Source organism: Strix aluco, chromosome Z, assembly GCF_031877795.1.
Source record: "Strix aluco isolate bStrAlu1 chromosome Z, bStrAlu1.hap1, whole genome shotgun sequence".
Lineage (NCBI taxonomy): Eukaryota > Metazoa > Chordata > Aves > Strigiformes > Strigidae > Strix > Strix aluco.
Window position 1 is genome coordinate 35,283,106 of NC_133971.1, and position 23,874 is coordinate 35,306,979.

The 23,874-nt window shown below is 39.0% G+C and overlaps 2 protein-coding genes across 5 annotated transcripts in view; one reads left to right on the forward strand and one right to left on the reverse strand.

Moving 5' to 3' along the window:
• The window catches only part of PSIP1 (PC4 and SRSF1 interacting protein 1), a 44,167-nt gene extending 43,528 nt beyond the window's left edge, over window positions 1-639 (reverse strand). The window contains exon 1 of the mRNA XM_074813086.1: window positions 563-639. Coding sequence (XP_074669187.1) covers window positions 563-583 — 21 coding nt within the window. The 5' untranslated portion in view covers window positions 584-639. The remainder of the gene's footprint in view (window positions 1-562) is intronic.
• Window positions 640-2,364: 1,725 nt separating this feature from the next.
• The window catches only part of CCDC171 (coiled-coil domain containing 171), a 152,760-nt gene continuing 131,250 nt past the window's right edge, over window positions 2,365-23,874 (forward strand). Inside the window, exons 1-7 of one of the 4 annotated variants that reach the window (XM_074812044.1) lie at window positions 2,559-2,993; window positions 3,719-3,972; window positions 6,073-6,245; window positions 10,540-10,678; window positions 12,690-12,864; window positions 15,592-15,773; window positions 20,650-20,796. In XM_074812044.1, coding sequence (XP_074668145.1) covers window positions 6,199-6,245; window positions 10,540-10,678; window positions 12,690-12,864; window positions 15,592-15,773; window positions 20,650-20,796 — 690 coding nt within the window. In that variant the 5' untranslated portion in view covers window positions 2,559-2,993; window positions 3,719-3,972; window positions 6,073-6,198. Of the gene's footprint in view, window positions 2,434-2,558; window positions 2,994-3,718; window positions 3,973-5,999; window positions 6,246-10,539; window positions 10,679-12,689; window positions 12,865-15,591; window positions 15,774-20,649; window positions 20,797-23,874 lie in introns of those variants that run through there. The other 3 variants (XM_074812045.1, XM_074812042.1, XM_074812046.1) reach the window with 3 other exon arrangements.

Sequence of the window (23,874 nt, forward strand, 5' to 3'; positions counted from 1 at the left end):
AGCCCAAAGTGGTATTTCTGCAGTTACAAGGAACAGGAAAAAATTTTGGAATAAAAGGTGATAAGGCACCTCAAGTGCTACAGCAGTACTTGCAATCAGGAACTCAGTCATGCTGACCTGTAAACTAAAGCAATTAGCTGTAATTACTTAAATAGCAATTAGCAATTCAGGATGAGTGTTTTCCTGTGTGAGGACCAACCTCAGCTCTGTGGTTAATATAAGCAGATTTTAACTTCATAAATAACTATCTTTAGTGTAATTTTGCTCCTATTGGGGAATTCCAACTAGAAGAAAAAATCCAGCGATTTTTATGAACTATATTTTATTTTAAATTGCTAATAGTATGTAGATTTTTTTACGTTATAAAATCGAGACCTTTAGATTCAAAAGTCCGAATTAAATCAAGGTTAAGACTTCATTCTGCTTGTTTCCTGTTGTTGCATCCAGATTAAAGAGTCACACCAAAGCTGAAGAGGGGGTTACCAGACCAAATACAACCTAGAAAACCTGAGAATAGGTGATGCAACACAGCTTCCCGTAGTGACAAGAAAACAGTACTTACATAAGCAGCAGTACAGTTCATGCAGCCTGTCAGGCTGATGGGTTCTGCATACCCAGTGCTGAAGAAACACAGCACCTTACACAACTGAGTTGTGTAAGCTCTCTAGAGTATTATATATCCAATCTTCCTGTGTCTCCACCTACACTATTATCTGGGGTCAACTTCGATTACAGTTAAATTATGTAACCCCTTCCATAGACAAGGATAATTGAGTTTCCCACAGAAGATTTTTTTTTTTCTTCTGTGTTTCTGTGCACTATCCATCTGTATATTATTGTCTCTTAAGTGACTTGCTCATCTTCTGGGCTGCATGTTCTCAAATAACCTGGTCGGTTTTGGACTGTATATTTTATAAGATTAATCTGGGCACTTGTGGATTATATATTTTCCTAGATAACCTGGTATCTATGGATATTGTGATATATTTTTTTCTTCAGATGCAGACCAATGTTCTTTTAAGAGATGCTTACTGATGCTTTTCCAAACACGGTTCATGGTAGCTTTAGTACAATCTTGCTCATGCAAGAGGACCCAGATTTCTGATGGCCTGTGGGAATTCAGGTCACGTATCAACAGTAAAAGAGTATATATAAAAATCACCTTTCAAATTACTTGCTACTAACATCTTAATGTGTATCTATTTATGATGTCAGTGGTAGTTACTGAACATGTTAACCTAAAATTGTTTTAATTCCTTTCAGCCAGTGACACATTTTCCAGAATACCTTGTCCACTTTTCTAGAATATTGTAGGGTGGATTTTATTCAGCCTCTTGTGCTATTGTTGTTTGACATCATGTCTGTGGCTTGAAATTTCTCAGTTGAGAACCTTTCCATTTCTGTTGTGAGGCAAACAGAAGGGGAATTGTAACTTTGTTACCTGCCTCCCCCATTGACCCTGCTGTGATTCTGTCCCAGGGTCTTTCAAAACCATTATAGGTTTGTTTTTCTTGACAATCTGGGTGAAGAAAGTGCCACCCTGTATTTGAGGGCATCCAAGTCTCAATCTGGCTTTCACATTAGCTGATAATTTTCATTACCTATACATATATTCCCTACTATCTGTTTTAGGGATTCAGTATCCCTAGAGATTCGGTATCCCTAAAACATGGCTGGGATTGCCCAGCTGCAAACATGCCCACATACCAGCAGCTCCGGGAAGGAGGGTACAGCCGCTCTCCTGTCCATGAAGAGAGGTGTTTGGAGATGCCACCGGCGCTGCTAATAACCGCCCGATGATGGTGTTTACAGGGGTCACTGCTCGGCGGGCCGACACGGGGAGCTGCGCTCGGTGCACCATGCCACAGGCCCAACCAGGAGCGGAGTTGCCTGGCTAGAGGCAACCGGCGCTGGCTGAGGAGACCTGCGCACACCCAGGAGTCTCGGGTGGCCCCGAAGCAACTCCTAAATTGGGTGAGGCGCAAATCCTCAAGCAGAGGGAAAGAAGGCGGCAAAAACTGCGGGGGCGCCGGGCGCCCCCCCGCGCGGCCTTCCCAGCGTGCCGGCCGCTCCACGCGGGCCGCCGGCGCGATGGAGCGGGCATCACGGCCCCGCTTCCCGGAGAGCTGGAACCCACCCCGGCCGGCGCGGCAACGGGCGGCCCCCCGCTGGAGGGAGGCGGGGCGGGAGCCCGGGGCGACAGCCGGCGGCTGCAGGGGCTCGCCCCCTTTCCCCCCGCCCCGCACACGCGCGGCGTCCCGCCCGCCGGCGCCGAGCGGCGGCGTTGCCAGGGCCCTCCGCTCGCCCAGCCTAGGCGGGGCCGAGGCCCCCCGCCGCAGCCGGAAGTCGCCGTTGGGAGGCGCGGCGCGGCGTGGCCGCGTCCTTCCCTCCGGGCACTAACGGCTGCGCGGCTCTGCGGGCCGCTGTGCAGAGGTGAGGCGGGGCCGTCGGCGGCGGGGGGGGGCTGCCGGTGGGCACGCTCCTCCAGCGGGCGGTGGGGCCGGCGCCTCGCGCACGGCTCGGAGTGACCCGGTCGCCTCCGGCGCCCCTGTGGGGCCGCCTGCCGCGGCGGAGCGGCACCGGTTAGTGCCTGCGGCCGGCGGCGGGAGGGCCGCGGCGGCACGCTGCCCGGCACCGGCAGACTGGCGGCGCTTGGTGGGCGGGACGCCCGGCCGCGGCGATGGAACTTCGTGCTCGTCTGTCGCTGGCGGCGGTTTGTGTGCGGCTCCCCGCAGCTGCCCTGGGGCGTCGCTGAAGGCCTGTCCGGAGCCGCCGCCCGGGGTGGCGGCGGCGGTCTGCCGGCAGCACGGCGCGCTTCGCCTGGGCCTGCCCCGTGCACCGGCCGAGCCGCTAGTGCAGCGTGTGCTGAAGCCGGGGACATCTGTGGTGCCAGCGTGGTGAAGCGATGCTGTTGCTGTGATTTCTAGCTTGCATAAAATTTTTGGTCTACGTTAGTGAAAATCTAGTGATTCTTTAAGCTGAAACAACTGTTGGTGAGTTTTTATAAGTTCTAGTGCAGATATGTTAGTTATGCCTGGTTCTGTATCTTTTCAAGTAGTATATCTTAAGATCATGGTTAGATTTGAGTAGTCTCATAGAACAGTTTGGGTTGGACCTTCAAAGATCGTGTCGTTCGAACCTCCTCCCATGGGCAGGGACACCTTCCACTAGACCAGGTTGCTCAAAGCCCCGTCCAACCTGGCCTTGAACACTGCCAAGGAGGGGCAGCCACAGCTTTTCTGGACAACCTGATCCAGTGTCTCACCACCCTCACAGGAAAAAATTTCTTCTATTACTATAAATTCGGTCTCAACCCTCTAAGACTTATTTAGAAGTTTTAGAAGGCAGGCATTCTTTATTGCAGTGCTGGATGCACAGGGGATCACCCCACCCAACGTGCATGCGGAAATACAAAGGTGCACTCATTATATACAATAAAAGGAATGAATATTCATGTAGTTTCCAAGAAGTACCTCTTTGCAGAGAATCTAATGCATATGTTAATACATTGTGCAAGGTACTAAAATTTGGGGAAGGGTCTTTGAGGGGCTTCCATGGAGGTTTTCGGTGGTCTGTAGTGGTCCCTAGTGGTTGTTGAAGAGATGACTCTTCGTGTCCTTCCCATGAACTCCGAGTCTTTTTTCATATGAGGTCTTGTCTTGGCTCATCGCTCTCTGTCTCTAAAGTTTCTCAGCTTTCTTATCTTTGGCTTCCACAGGTGTCTGCTGGTTTCTCGGCCCTCCCCAGGATGTACCCATCACAGTTGCAAAAACTATGTCTGAGGCCCCTTACAGCAATTGTGTCCTGGGTCCCATTCTTGTCTGAGGCTCCTTACAGCAACTAGGACCAACTGCTTGCAGGCATCAGCTAGCCGGCATCACTTCCTTATATCCAGTCAAAATCAGTGGCCTTGCTAAAGTTAGTTAAGCATATTCAGAAGTTCATGAGGAGAATATGACTCAAGTTTTGTAGGTAATACCCATCAAGCATACTTCTGATACTGTTTTGTTTAATTATGGGGCTCCTGTGAGCCATTCCATGCCACTTGAATACTTTTTTTTCTGAAGTGAAATAGCATGCTTTTGGAGTGTATCCATTTGTGTCCTAATAAACTAGATATTGATAAATGCTTTAACAGAGGAATGTTACATATTCAAAATCATAAGGATTCTCAGAAAATATTCTTTAGATTTTTTTTTTCTCCTCTATGTGACTTCAGATTAATATCAGAAAGTTTTAAAACTGCAGAATGATGTGGATGTGACAGAGTACATTTTGGTTACATTTTGAGACTGAGGTGTTTTTTTTTTTTCATTACAGCTATTAGTTCTTGGATAGAGTTAGTGAATTCTTGAGGTGAAAAAACAGATTTCTAAGAAAGGCTTTTAGTTACACGTATTTTTTTTTTTTTGTTCTATTGTTCACTATGACATTTTGGTGTAGGTTGCAATAAAGCTTAAAAGGGTGGTGTGAAAAACTAGTTGCTCAGTGTTCAGAGCTACATCTTAGTGCTGAAACTGAGCACAACTGATAGAGGTATAGTTTCCCATACCCTGATATCACAACTTTTTTTTATCCAAGCAGTTGATCTTGTTGAATACAATGTGACAAATACTCTGTCAGGATTGTTGCTCTCTCATGTCAAGTTGGAGTTTTTAGTTTGCAAGTGACTTAGGATTTAATGGGCCTTAACATATGCCTAGCAATTTTACCACAGACTTCTCTGTACTTTGAAAATGAAGTCTTCAACTATTTTCTCAGCTTAGAGGGAAAGCAAGCTCTGTTGCTTTCTCTAGGAGTGTTGCATGACAGTTGTGTGGTAGTTATCTGTTTTAGGGCTTATGAAGACGTACCAAGGTGACATCTGATGGGTAGATCTAGATGATACATCTAGATGTTTTTTATTAATAAACTGAAGCAAACTATTAACCTTCATTGTACCTTTCTTGCCGTATTACTCCACTTGATTTTGAAGATACTTTGAAAAAACTGCATGTTTGAATATAAAGCAGTATAGTATGATAACCCTGGGCACCAGTTGTTGTTATATTTTCTGTAAAGAAAAAAGTTTTTAGAACTAATGGGCTTATTCTTGCTGAATGTTTTGTTAAATTTGTAGTTTGAAGCAGAAATGCATTTTTTTTCTTCTCCATATTTCTAATGCAGATTATTAGATACTGGAATGAACAAAATTGGTTTATAGTTAATATATTTCACCAAGTATTCAGTCCAACAGAAATAGACTGTGGCAAACATGTGGCTGCAAGCCAAAGATGGTGAAGATGGAGTCCAGGCTAGTTTCTTGTTTAGGAGTTTAGTATGGATGTCCATGTGCTGTGGAGTTCAAAAGAATTAATTCATGGCTCACTAATCTTGACTGTTGAATACAGCTTATTCTTCATGTAAGCTTGCTTTAATTAATGCAAAGAACTCATAAATGAGTTTGTTACTCGAAGTAAATCTTGGACTTTTTTTTAAGGTTTATGTTATAAATATGTTATCTGTATTGATTGCTTTTTGTTGGTAACACTGAGTTAGTTCCTTCTCAAGGTGAGCTGAGTTATAGTTCAATTTAATATTCTTCCTTTATACCCCTAAATATTGCTGATATGTCAAATACAATAAAAATACATTCAAGTAGAAAAATCCTAGGTTTATGAAACATAAGACTTGCTATGTTAAAGACTGCTATCAGACAGCAAACCTTGGATAATGACATACTTAAAAAATCATGGTACGTGCATTTATTTCCCTTACAATTTTTTTGAAGAGGAGTGGAGTGTGTGTCCTCTTAGGAGAATAGAGAATGTAGGGGAACAATCTGTACAAACATAACATTTTCTGTCGACATCATTCTGAAAACTGTGGCAGCAGATATTGTACAAAAAATATTTTTTTTGTCTAGAATTTTCAAGCTTAGAGGACTAGCAGCACAGTTCTCTTTGTTGATTAAACTGATGTCAAATTACATTTGGTGCTAATTGTTTATAGGACAGTAACACTGGTAACTGAGTCTTAACAAATTATTCTTTTATTATGTTGTCAAATAAACTAAAGCATGTCGCTGTACAGGTTTTTAATGTTTTCATCATATGGAAAAGAGTAATCTTTGAAGCTTGTCAACTAAAAGTATATGTGATTGAAGACGATGTCCATTTTCCAGAATTTATAGACTTAAAAAGCTGAATATTGGACGTTATGAGTTTGTCCTCTCCAGTCAGCTGTGCTACCATGGAAGCTAAAAGGTGAGCTTCACTTCGGTATTTTTAAATAGTAGTATGATTCATTTTGTTGTTTATTTTCTAGATTCTGGAAATTAATTCAGACTGAAGAAGAACCTGATATGGTGTGATAACCTGTAAGCTGTGCCATGTCAATATAGTCATTAGATGAAAAGATTTACTTGAAGGCTTGCATACTGACCACCTGATGTGCAAGAGTTCTCAATGTGAGCATAGGAGATGTGACTCAGAGATGGAGAGAGTTCCTGTCTTGCAGTTAGGAATGCTGACCTGGAGTTACAGAATGGTTTTATGCATTAGCTGTGGTGGTAGAGGTCAGCTCTAAGACTTGCACACAAGTCTTATTTTTTTATAACCTGATATATGTTTGATCTTTGGCACAATTAAAATAAGCTTTAATACATTCTGTTAATCTTAGCTGTGAGAGCTATTTGTCACTACTTAAGGTCTATTTATACAGAACTGCCAATTATATAGGAACAGCAGAATTCCATGAATATTGAACTTTGGTTAGGAAATCAGACTGCAAATTGCTCCTTCAGCTGGGGAACTTCAGCAAAATTCCACTGCTAGGTAATAAATGAAAGAAAATTTCTCTCTGTTACAAAATTACTCTATGTTTTCTGCCAGATGTGGAAGAAAAGCTAGTAAAATACTGTTTGTCTGCAGTGTTTTATGTTCACTGTAGCTAGCTAACTTAGAAGTGACTGTGAATTTAAAGTTTCTGTTACAAAAAGTCATTCTGCAATGTAGAACTCAAAAGCTATTTCATCTGCTTATATGCTTTCATGAAGAATCTTAAAGTACTACTAAAAATGGTGTCTTAGATAAAAGCTGTAGTTGCTAAAATACATCTTTTAGTTAAAAACCAATGATTGATGAACTATTAATATATAAAAATGGAAGTACAAAGCATTTGCTGAATTCCTATTAGCCTGCAAATCATATATGCTGTGAAACTTTCAAGGGATTTTGTGTTGTTTTGTCTTTCGTTTAAACTTCCAGGAACTTTATGCTTGTAGCACTTATACTTGCAATATGAATATGGAAGGAAGCATGTCGTACAATAGGTAGTGTGAAGCTTTCATAAAGTACTGCTTGTGCTGGTGACACTGTGATGATTAAAGACAATATCACAAAAGTAAGAATTCTTAAGGCAATCTCGATTTTATTTGAAAATCTTTAAGTGGACAAATAAAATAACGAAGTGGTTAATATAGTAACATTCTCTTATCCGTTTTTATTTCTTTTTAAGTAACTGATTCAATTTGATTCTGCTAAGAACAAAAATAGGTGTTTCTGCTTTATATTTTTAATTTTTCAGTAATGGCATTGTGAATTTAGAAAATGGTATTTTAAAAAGTTGTTTAATGCTTTTTTCCCCAGTAGTTACAGTTGTGCTGTTGTGTCTTAATGTTCTTATGCAGATTTTTCATTTCTGTAATGTTCCTAATTTGCTATTATTTGTGATGTTTTGTAACTTGTTTGTGGTTTGTGTTTTTTTTTTTTCCCCCACTGGTTCAGTTAAGCAGGACAGTTAATCATAATAGTTAAATTTTCCTCTGGGTAAGTTTTATTGTGTAGATATCTCCATTGTGCTTTTTTTTTTTTTTTTTTTCCCCCCTGGGTAATTAGTGGAGGAGTTGGAAGGAGTAGTTTTCTTGAAAGTGATTGCTGTTCAAACCAATGTCTACTTAAAGATACAAAGGTGGTTTTTTTATTTACTTTACAAAAAGTACTCATTTTCTTGCATTCAGTGTGCTCTCCTGGCACGAAGTATTAAATATTTATCACCAGGTTTAAAGAAGCGAAGCGACCTCCCCGCTGCCCGCAAACTAACAAAATGGTTACCCTTTCCATAACCTGTGTTTCTTTGCCCTAGTCCTTCTCAGTTTTCAGTTTGGGTTCTGTTTTTTTCCCTAACCTGTGCTTTGCAAACTTTTGTGCTATCTGGCCTTTAGCTATCTTCAGTTGAGACTGATATTTCTCGCATCGTTTCTGAATAAGATGACTTGCCTTTTTTTCATGTCTGTTTTCCTCAGTGTTGTGGTTTAACCCCAGCTGGCAACTAAGCACCGCACAGCCTCTTGCTCACTCCCCCTGCTGCCAGTGGGATGGGGGAGAATCAGAAGAAGAAAGTAAAACTCGTGGGTTGAGATAAAGACAGTTTAATAGGACAGAAAAGGAAGGGAAAATAATAGTAAGAATGGTAGAATATACAAAACAGGTGGTGCACAATACAGTTGTTCACCACCTGCTGAGAGATGCCCAGCTAATCCCTGAGCTGTGGTGTCCCCTGGCCAACTCCCTCCCATTTATATACTGGACATGATGTCATATGGTATGGAATACCCCTTTGGCCCATCTGGGTCAGCTGTCCTGGCTGTGCCCCCTCCCAGCCCTTGCTCAGTCCCAGCCTCCACCTGGCAGTGCAGAATGAAGAGCTGAAAAGTCATTGACTTGGTATAAACACTGCCTAGTAACAACTAAAATATCAGCATGTCAACAACATTATTCTTATCCTAAATCCAAACCACAGCACTATACCAGCTATTAGGAAGAAAATTAACTTTATTCCAGCTGAAAACAGGACACCCAAACATGGAAAACTAAAGGTCTCCAAACCTTCTGTATAATTTTCACAAACAAGCTTTTATACAGTTAACAGTTGCTCTGACTGCTCAGATCTTTCTTATTTCCTGCTTGACTTACCACCATTTCTTCTTATTGCAGTAGCTAAGAGTTGTGTAAAAAAAGATATGCAATTTTACTTACCTTGTTACTGATCTTTTGCCTTTTCTGTCATGTTGGTTCCTTTGGGTATGGCTCCCATAATAAACACTGAAAGCTAATAATGTGCCTGTGGTTTTCTGGCAGTACATGCAGGTTTTAATGATACTTATCTCCTACATTTATTAAATATATAAAATGTGTTAAGTACATGGCACCCTGTGGAGCAATTACTTATGACATACAATTATTCTGATCTCATAGATGAAGTCTGTCTTGTTTCTAAATGGAAAAACACTTAGTATTTATTAAATTATAAAATATTATAGGCTGCAGCTAAAAACCTGAAATTTTGTCCTTTGTTATTAGTAATGTCTTCAAAGGCAACACTTAATCTAAATTACTGTTCCCCATATTGATGACATTTGTGTCTTTTTTGCTAGTCAACTTACGTGAGAAAACATACATCATCAGGTAGAGTTCTTGGTCGTGGAAAATGTTAATGGTGCCTGTGCACAAACCCAGGGGTAAAGTGGTCATTTTTTATTTAGAAAAAACAAGTAATTAAATCCTGGTAGACTGTAATTTCTGTAATTAAGAGTTCATGTAGACAAAGGTAACCTGTTTTAGTGTTTTCAGTTCTGTATGAAATGATGCCAACTTTGTGGTTGATTTAATTGTTTCCTCTTACAATATAGTTCATATTTCATGTTTAATGGTCTTGACAACTTGTGCTTTTGTGTGAAGCAACTAATTGTTGCAGCCAGTTTTACATATATAAAATAATGTGAAAACTGATTTTTAACTCAAAAATAATTTAAAAGTTGTCCAGTTTGAAGTTACGGTAATGGCATGTAAGATTATTAAACTAGCTTATTTTAATTAAATGTGTATTTTTATACTAATTTTTCACTCTACATATAAAAGCTTGTTTTGATTATTTTAACGTTGTTTTTAGTGCTCAAGGGCTGATCCTGCTAACTGCCAAGTAGATTTCCTTTTAACTGAAATAGTGGAAGTTAAGATACTGGGTCTTTTAGGGGACTAATTATATTGTGTTTGTGATCAATTGCTTGCGTGTAGTTTAGAGATATATATATATATATCTTTGAAGAAAAAATGTGGAAAAGGGATTTTTGTTCCATATATGTGCATTTGTTTCATGACAGAGGTAGTTTTGAGACGGTAATCCATGTAAAAAATCAATCTTACTTCAGGAGACAAACAATTTAGGTGATTGAATGATATTTTGTAAGCATCTAAAAATTTATTAATATCAATAATAAAGATGATAAAAATAACAAAAACCATGTTATGCTTAAAGCACTTTTGATTTCTCAAAGTTGAGTATCTAAGTTCCTGCTGCTATATCTCTCATATGTTGCACAATAAGCAATTCTGTATAACCCTTTTTTTCAAAGAGCAGTAGTATGATGACAACTGTGTGGCATAATTTTACTTAAGTGAATGTTTAGAACTTTGGGCTCACAATCTGATCATTGAAATAAGGGAACATTAAAACTTAAAAGGAATACCCATGTTTTTTGAAAATGTTCATATTTTGCAGCTTACATAATGCCAGGTGTGAGTCACAGTTACTACAAAATAATAATGAATCAGGATTGGACACTGCTGAAGATCTGAGAAGGAAACTCTGTCAAGCTGAAAAAGAAAAATTAGACTTAACCATTAAACACAATCAAGAAGTAAGGACTTTTTTGTTTGATTTATTTTACTCTTGGAATAAATGTAGTCTTGTTTCGTTAAAATAATATTCTCACATGGTGTATCAAAAGCACAGTCATTAGCTGAAAAGTAACAAGGAAGGTGGCGCTGTACAGACCTTTTACACCTGTTCATAGGAGCTCTTGGCACCTCTGCTAGCATTGTTAATAATTAAAGTTGCACCAAGCAGAGAGCAAATTTTCTGCAGGGAAAGGAGTCACTGCCACTACCTGTAGTTTGTTAAATAAACTTGCCTGGTAACACAAAAAATAAAAGCTACAGCATGAATCTAGCTTCATAAAAAGATCTTACTTAGTTCTTATTTATATTTTTTTGCAGGGTATTAGAGTATAACTTTAATTCTGCAGAAACCATTTGCAACTCAAACCTAGTACAGTATTTTTGTGTGTGTGTACACCAAATCCAGCTGGGATATCCTTTAGGGGTCTTGCAGTGTCTCAGCTTGTGAAAATTTGCAGTTTTCAATAACTGTAACAATGTATAATGTACAAATGTGGTTATGTGTTTGTCAGTAACTTTATACTTGTTACTTCATTCATAGGGAAATAGTTTACCCACATTACAGAGGTTTTCCTTGATGCTGTTGCAGCAAACTAGTACTGAAATGAAGTAGTAGTAAGAAAATAATCTTTTCTTTAGCTTGAATACCAGCTTTTGCACTAGTATACATAAGAAAAGGTGGGCACTGAGTACAGAGGCAGTTACAATCTACTAGGAACACTTCCCACACTTGCTATCCCCATCTGGCAGCTGATATCCTGGTTTAAACTGTGATGATGCAGAAGTATTATTACTACTGTAGGTGACAGTTCTGCTCTTAGCCGTTTGCTAGGGGAGGTTATGTGGGTGCTGATTCATCTGTTTGAGGCTAACTCCAGCCAATAAACTAAGTTTGCTGTTCCATATCCATTGTTGGGGTGTGTACCAAAACTAAGAGATTCCTGCTTCTCCCACAATGACTTGCTCTTATGCTGCAGTTAGTTTGTTATTTACCCATTGCTCCATCAGCTGTGGAGTGATTCTGTAAAATGCATCCCTGGAATTACCTGGACTTAAAAAAACCCCAAGCAAACCAGCTCTTACATTGAGAATTTGAAAGCTGGGGGTGCAAAAGGATCTTCTGCACCATTTTGCTGGTGTGGTTTGCACTACAAAGTCAGATTGCATTTTAAGTAGATAAACTACTTGAGAGACTAGTTTTTTTCCCCATCCATTTACTGTATTGCTACAGATAATGGAAGTGCTCAAGTTGTCTACATGTGATATTGAAGTCAAGGGGCTACTTTGTAGATGTTCTGAAGGAATACATATTTTACTGTCTGCCTTCTTGTGTTGCAGTAGCTTGAACTTGTTTTTCTGGCCCCAGTTTTTGGCAGAAATGACTAGACTGTGTTTTGTAATCTGCCTAAGATCACTTTTTGACGAATTTTCCATTCCTAAGTTTGTTGTCTGTTAAATTCAATAGCATTCTGGTTGTCTACTGAACATTATTGGGCTGAATTTTATATTCATATGTATACTTGTGAGTTATTAGATGTCTGATAGTCTAGCATTCCAACATGACTGTTTTTTGAAGTGTTAAATATAAAGAAAGCTAATAGAAAATTCCCTATGGATTATAATGTTTCTGTTGCTGCAGTTTTTAATTTGAGGTGCAGGAAGGTGACATTGTTATGACTTCTATTTTCTTAAAGTAGTGCATTTTTTGAATATACACTATAGGGGTATGTTTAAGGTACATAGAATTCATCTAGGAATAGGAACAATTTGCTAAAATCCAGTAAAAGTACTTAAAATCTGCATAAATGTGCATTTGCAAGACTGTATTTCATATTCAAGTGGAATAAGAGGGCAGCTGTAAATTAGATTCAAAATATATTTAAAAAGTATTCTGTAGGTGTATTTCTGTAATGTTGCATTTTTTTCAAAGTAGCACTGTTGCCAGTTTTCTGGAACAAATTTGTTTTCTAGCTGTCCAACTACGAAAGCCAGATAGTCAAATTACGGTCAGAAATTGAGAAAGGAGAGGCTGTTCGACAAAGTCTGGAGTATGAATTGGCAATTGCCAGAAAAGATGCCCGTCTGAAAATGTATGCTGTAGAAAAGGAGTTAAGTGATGCAAAAACCAAACTTGTGGAACTGCAAGGTAAGTTTCAAAAAAGCAAGCATGGAAACAAAGGCTAAGTCAGTTCCAAGTCAGGAAGGCAAGTGAGAAGCAGCAATTCAATTTTCTAGTTATTGCTGTTTTTCTTGGTGGTCTCATATCTTTCCCATCTCATATCCATCTGCTTTTGTAAACTCGTAAGAGTTCTGTCCTTGTACAGAATTGTAATCGTGGTGGTTGTCTTTGCATCCTGGTTACCACTATGTCCAGCAGTTCTTCCTTTTCCATTTCAGGGAAAAAAAAGAAAAGGAAAAGTCCATTCCTGTTCGTTTGCACTATTTCCAACAGCTTTTTTCCAGAAGTTCTTATCATACAGTTTCTTTCATATTTTCAAAGGTTTCAGGCTTTTCATTACTCGTATCTGGTTTATTTTCTTCTCATCATCCTTGTTTCTCTTTTTATAGGTAATGGAACATGTATGTTGTGACAGTAGTATGTGGAAGGAAAAGTTTTTACCTAGACATTTTTTTCCCTACTAGTTTTGTATTTAGAAGTTCAGATTTCCTTGATGCTCCTCAACAGAGAGAGATTTCTCATGCTTAAAAGTGAGGTGCATTTTTAACTACCTAAGTAAGTATAATACCTTTTTAATCTAGTACAGGAGATGTGTTTGTGCCTTTGTTGAGCCTTTAATGTTCCATGAAGAGTTTAGAGTGCTCCTGGTGGAGATTTTATCCTTTGAAGAGTGAAGGGAGACTTGCAAGTTTCCAAGTACTTAAAGTACCAGGTATTTTTAAGATGATTAGAAAGCTGAGCTTTTCACTCGTTTGGAGAACACCAAAAAAAAAAAAATAAATCTCATCAATTGCAAACTGGAAGCAGGCATTTTTTTCCCCTTGGAAATTCCTCTGTGATTGCAAGCTGAAGACTTGAACTGCTAATTTCTCAATTAAAGGAAAGCTATGTTTCTGTGCATACTCACTTTACTACTAGTTTGCTTGCCAGTTTAGAAGTGAATAGTGTGCGTGTGTGTGTATTTTAAAGTACTTTAAATGTCATTTTGTGATTGACTTTATGGGTAGGTGTTGGTGGTGGGTGCAGGTCTGCAGGGCAACCTGTGCAGGTGCAAAGAGGTCTGGGTCTGCTCAGAGCTGGTCCCAGCCAGCTTCACAATGGGCAAACCCACCCACCACCATGCACCAAACTGCCCACCAGAGAACGCCTGGCACCTCTGCCAAAATGTGCTTCAGAAAGGGTGGTAAATGCCAAGATGAAGACAAAAAGAAGAGGAAAAAAAAAAAGCCAGCAGGAGAGACAGGAGCAGAGCAGCAGCCTGAGCAGGGGCTGGGGCCAAAGTGGTGACCGACCATGCAGGCACCAAGAGGCAGGACTCAAAAGGGACTGTTGCTGATGGAGGAACCACAGCACAGTGACCCCAGCCTGCTGCGCTGCTTGTCACCTCCCTGAAGGGACCGAGCTAATGTGTGTTGAGGGGACTGGGGAACAGAAAGAGGGGAGGATAGATTTTGCAGAGGCAAGGGATGTTTTCCTAAATGTGTGTGTGATTTTCTTTCAGTACCAGAATCAGTAAGTAGAAGTCTGTTAACTGACAGTAAATTACTCTGGTTGAAATTGCTCAAACTGTTTTTTTTCCTGACAGGTGCCAAAGAAGTCAAATCATCATGGTGTTTCTCCATTCTTTTCCAGTTTATAACTTACTGCTTGTTTTCTCTGGTCACTTAGAGCCTTCTTCACCTCATTTGATGCTGTGACCCTGACTTAGCTCCCTGGATAGAGGGTGTTACTTGTGGCTTGTCCTCTTCAGTATTTCCTCCAAATTGTTCTTCTGCTGTGTTCAGTGAGACTTGACTTTCTGCTGTCTGACAGTCCTTTCCCATCACTGTGTCCACTGATTCTCTATGTTGTCTTAGTGTGCCTTTTCTGTTTATTTTATCTTTCTCTGACTGGGAAGAAATTTCGGAAAAGTGGGATGAATTTGAAATAAAAATGTTAGAAGGTGGTGATCACCTAAATGCCGATGTAGCTAGTTGTATTCAGCAAAACGAAAAGCTCATACAAATTATTTTCATCTGAAAGTCAGTTTGTAAAATAAAGCAAAGTTCCTAGCCAAGCTACGTAAAAAGGCGTAGGTAATGAAGGTTTCCGCAGCATTTAAGTTTTTGCAGAAGAGTATATGCAGTGTTCTCCTATCTCAGGGCATTTCCTGGGATGAAGTTTTGAATCTCCTGAGCATTAGTAAATTTCCCTGGAAAAGCTAAACCTTTCCTTGCTAGCCCAACCTGCCTTAGATTTTCCTATAGTCCTTTTCATGGGGCAAGTGCCTACCTTTACTGTCACTTAAACTGAGCTCAAAATTAATTGATACAGACTAATATCTATATCAAATAGACATTTGAAAATAAGCTGGCCAAACGTTGTAGAAATCTGAAATTTAAGTCCTCCATGCTATAGAGACCTCACTTGAAAGAGTTATCTCAAGTTTTTATTCTTTTCCAAGATGAGAACAGTTTCAATTTTAAAAATCTCTACAGCATTCCTATATCCTTGTGCAAAAGATGCTATAGGAACAGAAAATTTGATTCTTTCTTTGTGGTGAAGGTGGTGCTCTGTGGTACTGAAAGTGTTAATGTTCCAGTGTTCCACAGGATATCACAATACTCATAAGAACTGACGAGATCATTACACATTTTCTTCTGAACAGGCTTTGCAGTGCTGCTTGTCTTCTTTCTCTTTTTCTGTAAACAATAGTATTCAATGAAAAACTTCAGCAGAAAGCGGCAGAGACTGAGAAAATGTTTCATATTGCTCAGCAGAAGTGGAAAGAACAACAGCAAAGACTCGCAAGTGAGAAGGATGATATCCGCAGAACTTGCAACAGTGAATATGAATTGCTTCTTAAGGAAAGAACCAAACTAGGAAGTGTTTTGCAGGTATGATATATTAATAGTTGGAAAGTTGCATGAAATGATGGCTGGAACTTTTTTGGTGCAAAGTGTGTGGTGGGTTGGGGTTTTCCTGGTTTGGGGAAAATTTCCCCCAAATAGCTAAATAGTGCAGAATATTTCTGAAGAATATAGCTTTATGAATTTGCACTTGCTCTGTGTCACAGTCTTCCGTGCTTTGATGGAATGTGTTGTGGCTGATTTTCATGGTAAACACCTAAACCAAGTTACTAATGCACAGTGGTAGTGAGGCCCATTTGCACTGTCGTACAAAGCTGAGTCTGTAAAATCAGGGACACTCAACACTTAGCTTCTGACTCTATTTCCCTCTTACCCCAGTCTGACATCTAATAGCCTGTGAACATGAAAATCATTTGTGTAATATGGAGGCTACACACTGTCAGGGAACCCAAACAGTGGTGATGGGATTTCCAGCTGTGCATTGTACATTATTCACTCCATGCCACATGAAAAATGACTGTTGTTGGAAATTCTGCCATTTGGTTAGAAAAAAGTAATTTAATAGTAAGAGATGGCCTTATAATCTGTTTTAGATTGTGGAGTTTTATTCTTCAGGTAATTAATTTCATTGTACTTCCTGAAAGAAGTACTTTTCCAAGTTGAGTTGCATTGGTGTGTATAAATCCCTTAGGTGTTAAATGTGTAAAAAATAATGAAAATACGAACTTTGTTTACACTTTTTTATACAGTCAAGCTATTCACAACTGAATTATGTTTCAAAGAAATCTAGTAGTATTATGGTGTGGAAGTGCTGAGTTAACATACCCAACTTTTACTTGCTCCACAGGGACATAAACACACAACTATAATAATTTTAGTCTTTTTAATTGATAACTAAATTACCTTATGTTAGCAATTTAATAATATGTGAGGAAAATCAAGAATGTATTCAACTACAGTTGTCCTTTATGCTTTTAAAACAAGTGTAGTGCAGAGGTTCTGTTAAGGCTGATAGCCATTTACTCATATGCATGATGTATGCAGAGAACAGATTGTTACCAAGAGATTCACTTTCTTTTATTCAGTGAGACTTTTTCCTTTTTTATATTCCTGTGTTCTTCTTTTATACTTCTCTTTAAGATGTGGCAGACTTGTCTCAATTGGTCTGAGGATTGGTCAAGCAGTAGAAAATTAGCCCTGCTTTCTTCCCACCTGGTCAGCTCTAAGCCTGGGGTAGTGCTGAACTGTCTTCCCAAATGACACAAACCAATCCTCACCTGGCAGCTTGATAGCCAAGTTCTGACAGCAAACTTAACTGTTGTACTACATTATGGTGCAGTTGGTCAGATTCTATATGGCACCTGTAGAAGCAGCTCTTAAAAAATCAGGACAGAGAGAATCCCTTAATTATGTGTATTCCAGAAGTGTACTATGTACTGACCTTTCAGCTGTGTGAAGGCAGGATCTGGAAAGGGAAGTGCGATAATGAGACCTGAAATAGAAATTGAGTAGTGTACAGATATGTAGTGTTTCTGTCCGTGGACTGCAAAACGACTTGCACTCTTGTTATCTTGACCAGGAGCCCTGATGGTGGAGAAGGATCCCACTGAACTAGATGTTCTCTGAATGGAGGAGAAAAAGGAAGTTCCCTCCTATCCATAAAATTGCTGGGGAAGGGGGAGATATTCAACAGCGCTTTGAAGGAACAGTTAAGAGAACTATAAGGGAGTAGTTTAAAACAAAACAAAACAAAACAAAAACCCCCCAAAACCATGGAAAGAGAAGGTTTCAGAGAAAAACATGAGTTGATTGACAGGTGACACCCCAAGGTCCTTCTCAAACCAGCAGAAACATGGTTCAGTTCTCATTCAAAGTCAGTGCTTAAAAATGTAGGGTTAGGTATAGGCTATGAAAAACCTATTCTTAGATAGTTTTCTTTTTTAAGTTGACAGGTAAAGTAGGCAGAGTGGAGCTTTGGCTCTGCGTTTTGGCTAACAGTAGGCTGAGTTAGGTTGAGGAGGCTTTGGAATGGACAGGTGTCTTCTGTTCTATACAGTGTTTTGTAGAAGCTACGTTCAGTGAATTTAGTACTGTATAAAAAGACCAGTGTTGGAGAGTTACACTCTCTCAAGTGATATTTGGCCTCATCAAAAGGAGCAGTGGATTGCTTGGGACATTGTGTTCTCTGTCAGTGGATGTGTATTCATTCAGGAGTAAAGGTGATCTGCAGAGGCAGGTGTTTGGTTGGTAAATGTATTAAAACTAGAAACTTGTTCACTCCAAAAGTAAATGCGATTCACTGCTAGATGTCAACTCTTAACCTGCTGTTGTTGCATGAAAGCTTACTTGATGTGAACTTTTCAGACAAATTTTGGAAGGATCTGGGTTTATAAATTATGATTTCAAATGTGTTCCAGTCTTTTGCATTGTGTATTTACAGGCCTGTTTTAAATACTTCTATAGTTATTCTGACTTGTAAAGTGAAAGCTAGATAAAGGGGATTTAATTTTGGTCTTGATATGCACATAGAAATGAGATGCTAAGCATGTATGCAAATCCTGGTTGGATAACCTGCACTTCATGAACTGTAATTCTGAACTTGGCTATGAAAATGCTGAGGCAGACATGGAAATTAAGTCAGCTTAACCAATTGAAATGTGTCTCTAAGATACGGAGGGAAAGTAATCCTCTGCTTTCTAACAGGTTTGTAGTGTGCTCTGTTGGATGTGCTTAGCATGCAATCTGCTTCATAAGATGGAGTGCAATAGTAAGTGAAATAGCATCACCTTGTGGTTAGTCAGAATAGAATACTCCTTCACAGAAGCACTCAGTTTTTCCTTAGACTGCTTGTGAAATCATGTTGTTTATACACACTTGTTAAAAAGTATCAGCCATGTTTTTCATAAACAGATATAATACATGTGTATATGTTATGCAGGTATACATGTGTATATATATATATTTTTTTTTACATGGTGAAGTATGTTTCTCTTTGAACCTTCTAAGTGCAGGTGACTGCTGGGATAGTCTTGCAGTTTCATACCAAGCCTGAAAAGTTTGGAGACTTCTTCAAGATTCTGAAATCCTACAACTCATGTTGACTTGTATAACAAGCTCGATGTATTCATGTCAGTTTTAGTCTGATTGATGTTAACTACGTTTCCAGTATAAAATGTTTTTAAGTCTTGATGTAGTATTTTCCAGCAGACTATGTATTACTTATTTCATGCATGCTTTTCCCAACTCACTTTTGTGAATATCTGGAAGATATATCTGAAGAGATAAATATTTCTATCTTTCCAGTGTGGACAGAGTGAGAGTAGTTGTTAATTTCTATAAAAATGGCTAATAATTTTTTAGTATGCTGATGGGAAGAAACCTTGCATAGGCTCGATATTACAGGCAAAGTTAGAGGATAAGCTTAAATTTACTCCATATCCAGGTATACTATTTTTAAAATATTTTGATTTACTGAGGTTCCCATTTTTTTCTTCACATAACAAGAAGCATGCATGTGAAACTTACCTTTTCAGAGGATGGCAAAAAATTGTACCATAGTGCCTGCACATGAAAGAAGGAAAATAAACTTAATTTTTTCAGTTACTAATTGGTAACACTTAGCACTGTAGAAGAGTCATGATTCCCTTATTGTCATGTTTGAGTGGCCAAAACTTTCAACCTTCAGTCTGGAGGAACTTCTGAAATTCATCTTCCAGACTTTGGAAAAGACTCGTATTTCTTTGATCTTCATGTATAAACATAGTTCTGTCAGACTTCAACCTTCCAAAGAATCATTCTATATGAATAATTCATTTTCTCCTCCTCCTTCTCCATTCTCTGCAGATGCCTTATGATTAGTAATTTCTAAGAACAAGATTATGTGATGTAAGAGTAATAGCACAATTTGAAGACCAACTGGTTTCTTTTCACAAAATGGCTCTTGCCATCATATTGAATAGGAGTAAATGAACAGGAGGACTTACTGTAATCTTTCTGTGTTTTGCACAGAAAGTAATTTTACAAATTGGGTCTCCAAAGGTCCTCCAACTAAATCACTGGATTTATAGCTTGTTTCTGATGCTAGTTACGGAAAAGCTTATTCCTGTTCACTGGACCAAAACTATTCTTTCTGAGACTTCTGGGATCTCCAGCTTAATTATGTGCTAGACTACTGGGTGTTCATTATTTGGCTACTTTCCTCTGAGCCCGGGGTGGTGTGAATGTGGATTTTGTAGCAGTGACTCCACAGAGTGGCTGAGTCCAGTAGTGTTAGTAATTATCCCAGCCTGTAGCTTGGTTCAACTTCTGAACACAGAAAATGAAGTGAGGAATAGCTTGGTTATTTTATTCTACTGAAAACTTTGCAGTTCATGTAGATTTTTTTTTTTTTAAAGTAATTAAATTTCTAGATGAAAGTCTTTCTCAGAATAGCAGAAATTAAGATCAGTCTGTTGGAGTAACTATTTCTAAAACTGTCTGGTTTGATTTCAAGTTCTGACAATTAAAACCAGAACAAAATAGAACTTCTGCCACTATGTATAATTTTGTCAAATGCACTTAACTGTTTACCTCTCTATCATTGCCACTGAGCTGGTAGAGAGAAGAGGTTGGAAGACCAGCCTTGTACTCTTTAGAGAGTAAGATTTCCTGTGGGGAATTGGCTCCGATTTTAGTATTACCACAGAAGGTCATGTTCATACTGATTTTTTGAACCAACACACTTTACCTGGTGGTGAATGAAGAGCATGTCTGTTGGGTAAATGGTTCTGTTGATGTGCTAACATGTTAGATTTTAATAACCTGTTCTAATGCAGTCTCCATTCACAAAGTATTCCTCTTTTGAACTCTTTACTATAATGCTTTATCTTAGCAAAAGTGTCTCCTAATGCTTTGTTTTTTCTAGGAGCAGAATAATGTACTGCAAAATATACGCAAGAAAATGAAAGATATGGAGGTGGAACACAATGGCTGTACTGAGCTGCTGAGGCGCCAGGCCAATGACCTTGAATGCAGTGCTGAACGAGAGGAGCGACTTAAAAAAGAACTTGAAGTAAAGCTTTTTTGACTATTGCTGTTAGTCTTAACAAGCACTGACACTCTGAGCAGTTTCTTTTTTGAGGGATGGAACCTCCCAGTTAGACTGTGATTTCTATGTACTGGATTAACAAAATGTTGGACATGTGTATTGCAAAAAAGGCTGAATGCCACTTACACTGTGTGACTGACTTGAGATTGATGTTTGAACAGCAGATGAGAAAAGGTTTATGTAAGCATGAAAACAAAGCTAGCTTTACTTGAGGAAATCTCTATGTTTTCCCTAACTCTTAATTTGTCTATCCTTTTTGGCTTAAGATTTTGAGAATTAGTGAATTTGTGATGGGGAATCTACTGGAGCTGAGAAAGTCACCAGATGTGCTAGGTAGAGAGAATAATATACTGGAAGATCACAATGGTGTTATGGCAGCCTCTTCCTATCTAAACTTAAATGCTACAGGTAGTTTTAGTTTGCCTGTCTGCTGGGTGACACCTGTGGCTAAGGAGTCTGAAGTCGTTAAGCCTAACATTTTGTAAATGTGCTCCTTTTACTAAACTGCTAGTTCTCTCCTAAGTTTCAACATCTTGTTTGTCCACTGATAGGCTTTGTAGTAACTATGTTATTTGTATGTACAGTCTGGACCTAGAATTTCTTGGTAGAACATTTATCACTGAAGAAAAGCATAGTGATTGAATGATTCTTTATCTTAATGTAAGTTTTCGACCAAAGGCATCTTTAAATATTTTCTGCAATGGATTTTAAAGAATTGACACTTGCATGATATTGGAAGCCCTTAAAGGAATAAGTGGCTGTTGTGGTTTAACCACAGGCAGCAACTAATCACCACACAGCCACTCACTCACTCTCCCCACAGTGGGATAGCACAGACAACTGGAAGACTAAAAGTGAGAACTCGTGGGCTGAGGTAAAGACAGTTCAATAGACAAAGCAAAAACCACACATGAAAGCAAAGCAAAACAAGGAATTAATTCACCACTTTCCATCGGCACGCAGACATTTAGCCATCTCCAGGAAAGCGGGGCTCTATTGCATGTAATGGTTACTTGGGAAGAAAATGCTGTAACTCTGAACATCCCCCCCGCTTCCTTATTCTTTCCCCAGCTTTATATGCTGAGCATGATGTCATATGGTATGGAATATCCCTTTGGTCAGTTGGTGTTAGCTGTCCCAACTGTCTCCCAGCTCTCCCACCTTCTTGTGCACCCCCAGCCTACTTGCTGGCAGGGTGGTAGGAGGAGCAGAAAAGGCCTTGACACTCTCTAAGCACTGCTTATAGTAACTACTGTTAACAACAGTTTCCAGCACAAATGCAAAACATAGCCTCATACTAGCTACCGTGAAGAAAATTAACTTTAACCTAGCTAAAAGCAGCACAGTGACATACAGTTTTCAGCTGTGTTTGTTCTCTGTTATTTTTCCCTTAAAGGCAAAAGAAGTGTTTAAAGCATTGATTGCTAGGTAGGTAGAGCCCTGCATTGAAGATGAAGTACACAAGAAAATTCCTACAGGGACGATCAAAGCTCATCAACTAAAAACACTGACTTATTGACCAACAAGGTAGACTTCTGTGCCCTCAAAGAGATCTACAGGAAATCTATTGTCAGGTATTGTGAGACGCCCATATTGGCCTAGGCAGAATTACCTTCAGTTGAGAAGTGCTGCGTACTGTGAAGTTCCAATAGCGGTTTTATAAGCAATGGGTTTTGCTTCTAAGTACTTGAACAAGGGCTTTTTTTGTGACTTGAAGGCTTTCAATCTATTAACATAGGAATCGTGAGCTGAAAGGAGGAGGAGCAAGGCAGCAAATTATTTATCTTTCTAAATATTTTGATTTGGTGTACTCATCATCAGTAAATTTTAAATGGAAGCACTCAGTTCCTTGAAAATTTATAACTGTTGTGCTCTGGAGGTGGTTTTATTGGGAAATGCTCTCTATTAACCACAGTCAGCTAAGATATTTTCATTGCTGTATAATTTTCATTAAATTATATTAATTTACGGAATCTCTTAATAATCTCATGAGAAAACAACATATTCCGACTACAGAAAAATCAGTCTTGTGGGACTTGTAAGTATAGCTATTTAAGCAGTGATTAGGTAAAGCATGTGATGAAACCTCTTGCATTTGAAAGTTTAAGCAAGTTACCACAAATCCCTGTGAATTAAAAGTCTGTTAGACTGCAATACATCATATGTTTTAGTCAGTTTGCGTGTCACTTCACTATCTCAAAAGTAAATTGCGTGTGTGTAAGTGTCTGAAAGGGCCTACAATGATAACTTACTCATTCTATACTTGAAGTCAGAGATTAACTAATGAGTGTCTCTGAAAATACCTTTATTCTTTAAGAAGCAAAAGCACCAGGTATTTTAAACATTTAATATTGATTGCTATAGATAGCATTGATTACTGTAGACTTCATAGTGTATAGTGCACTCCAGAGTTTGTGACAGCAGCATCATCTGCATATTACAGAGTGCCAGTACCCTTCATTGCTGTTTGTGGAACAGAAATTTTCTGCCTTTTTTGTGGTCATGAAAGGCTGCAGGAGTTCTGAAGTTCAAAATCCAGATTAAGCTAATTTACGTTGTTCTCTCACCCATAATCCTCTCCCTCAAAAAATTACATACTGAGGAACAGTTTAGTATTAACAGTTTGAAATCTAATTGCGACCTTTATTTGATTTATAAATTTATCATTGAAATCTAATTGTGACCTTTCTTGGATTTATAAATTTTTCTTTCCCCTTCCTCTCTAACCTTCTGGAGCTCAATCAGGCAGATGTATTATCTGTTCTTCCTGCTGAAACAGAGTGGAAAGACCTCAACCAAAGGGACCAGATAAGCTGCTCTTCATCTCTCTAGCTCAGTTATTGGAACTTTGGTCTTGGAGGCTGTAAGGGTGGGTATATGGGGCAGTGTTCAAGGACAGACTTGTTGCATAAAGGAGGGAAATGAGCGCAGTCTTCCCTTCTAATTTTGTTTGAAAGGAAGCACTCCCCTTTTAAAAGGGCATGCTGCATTCCCAAGTAGAAAGAAGTGCTTCTGTGAAGCCAGGGTATTGTTGGGATTTAA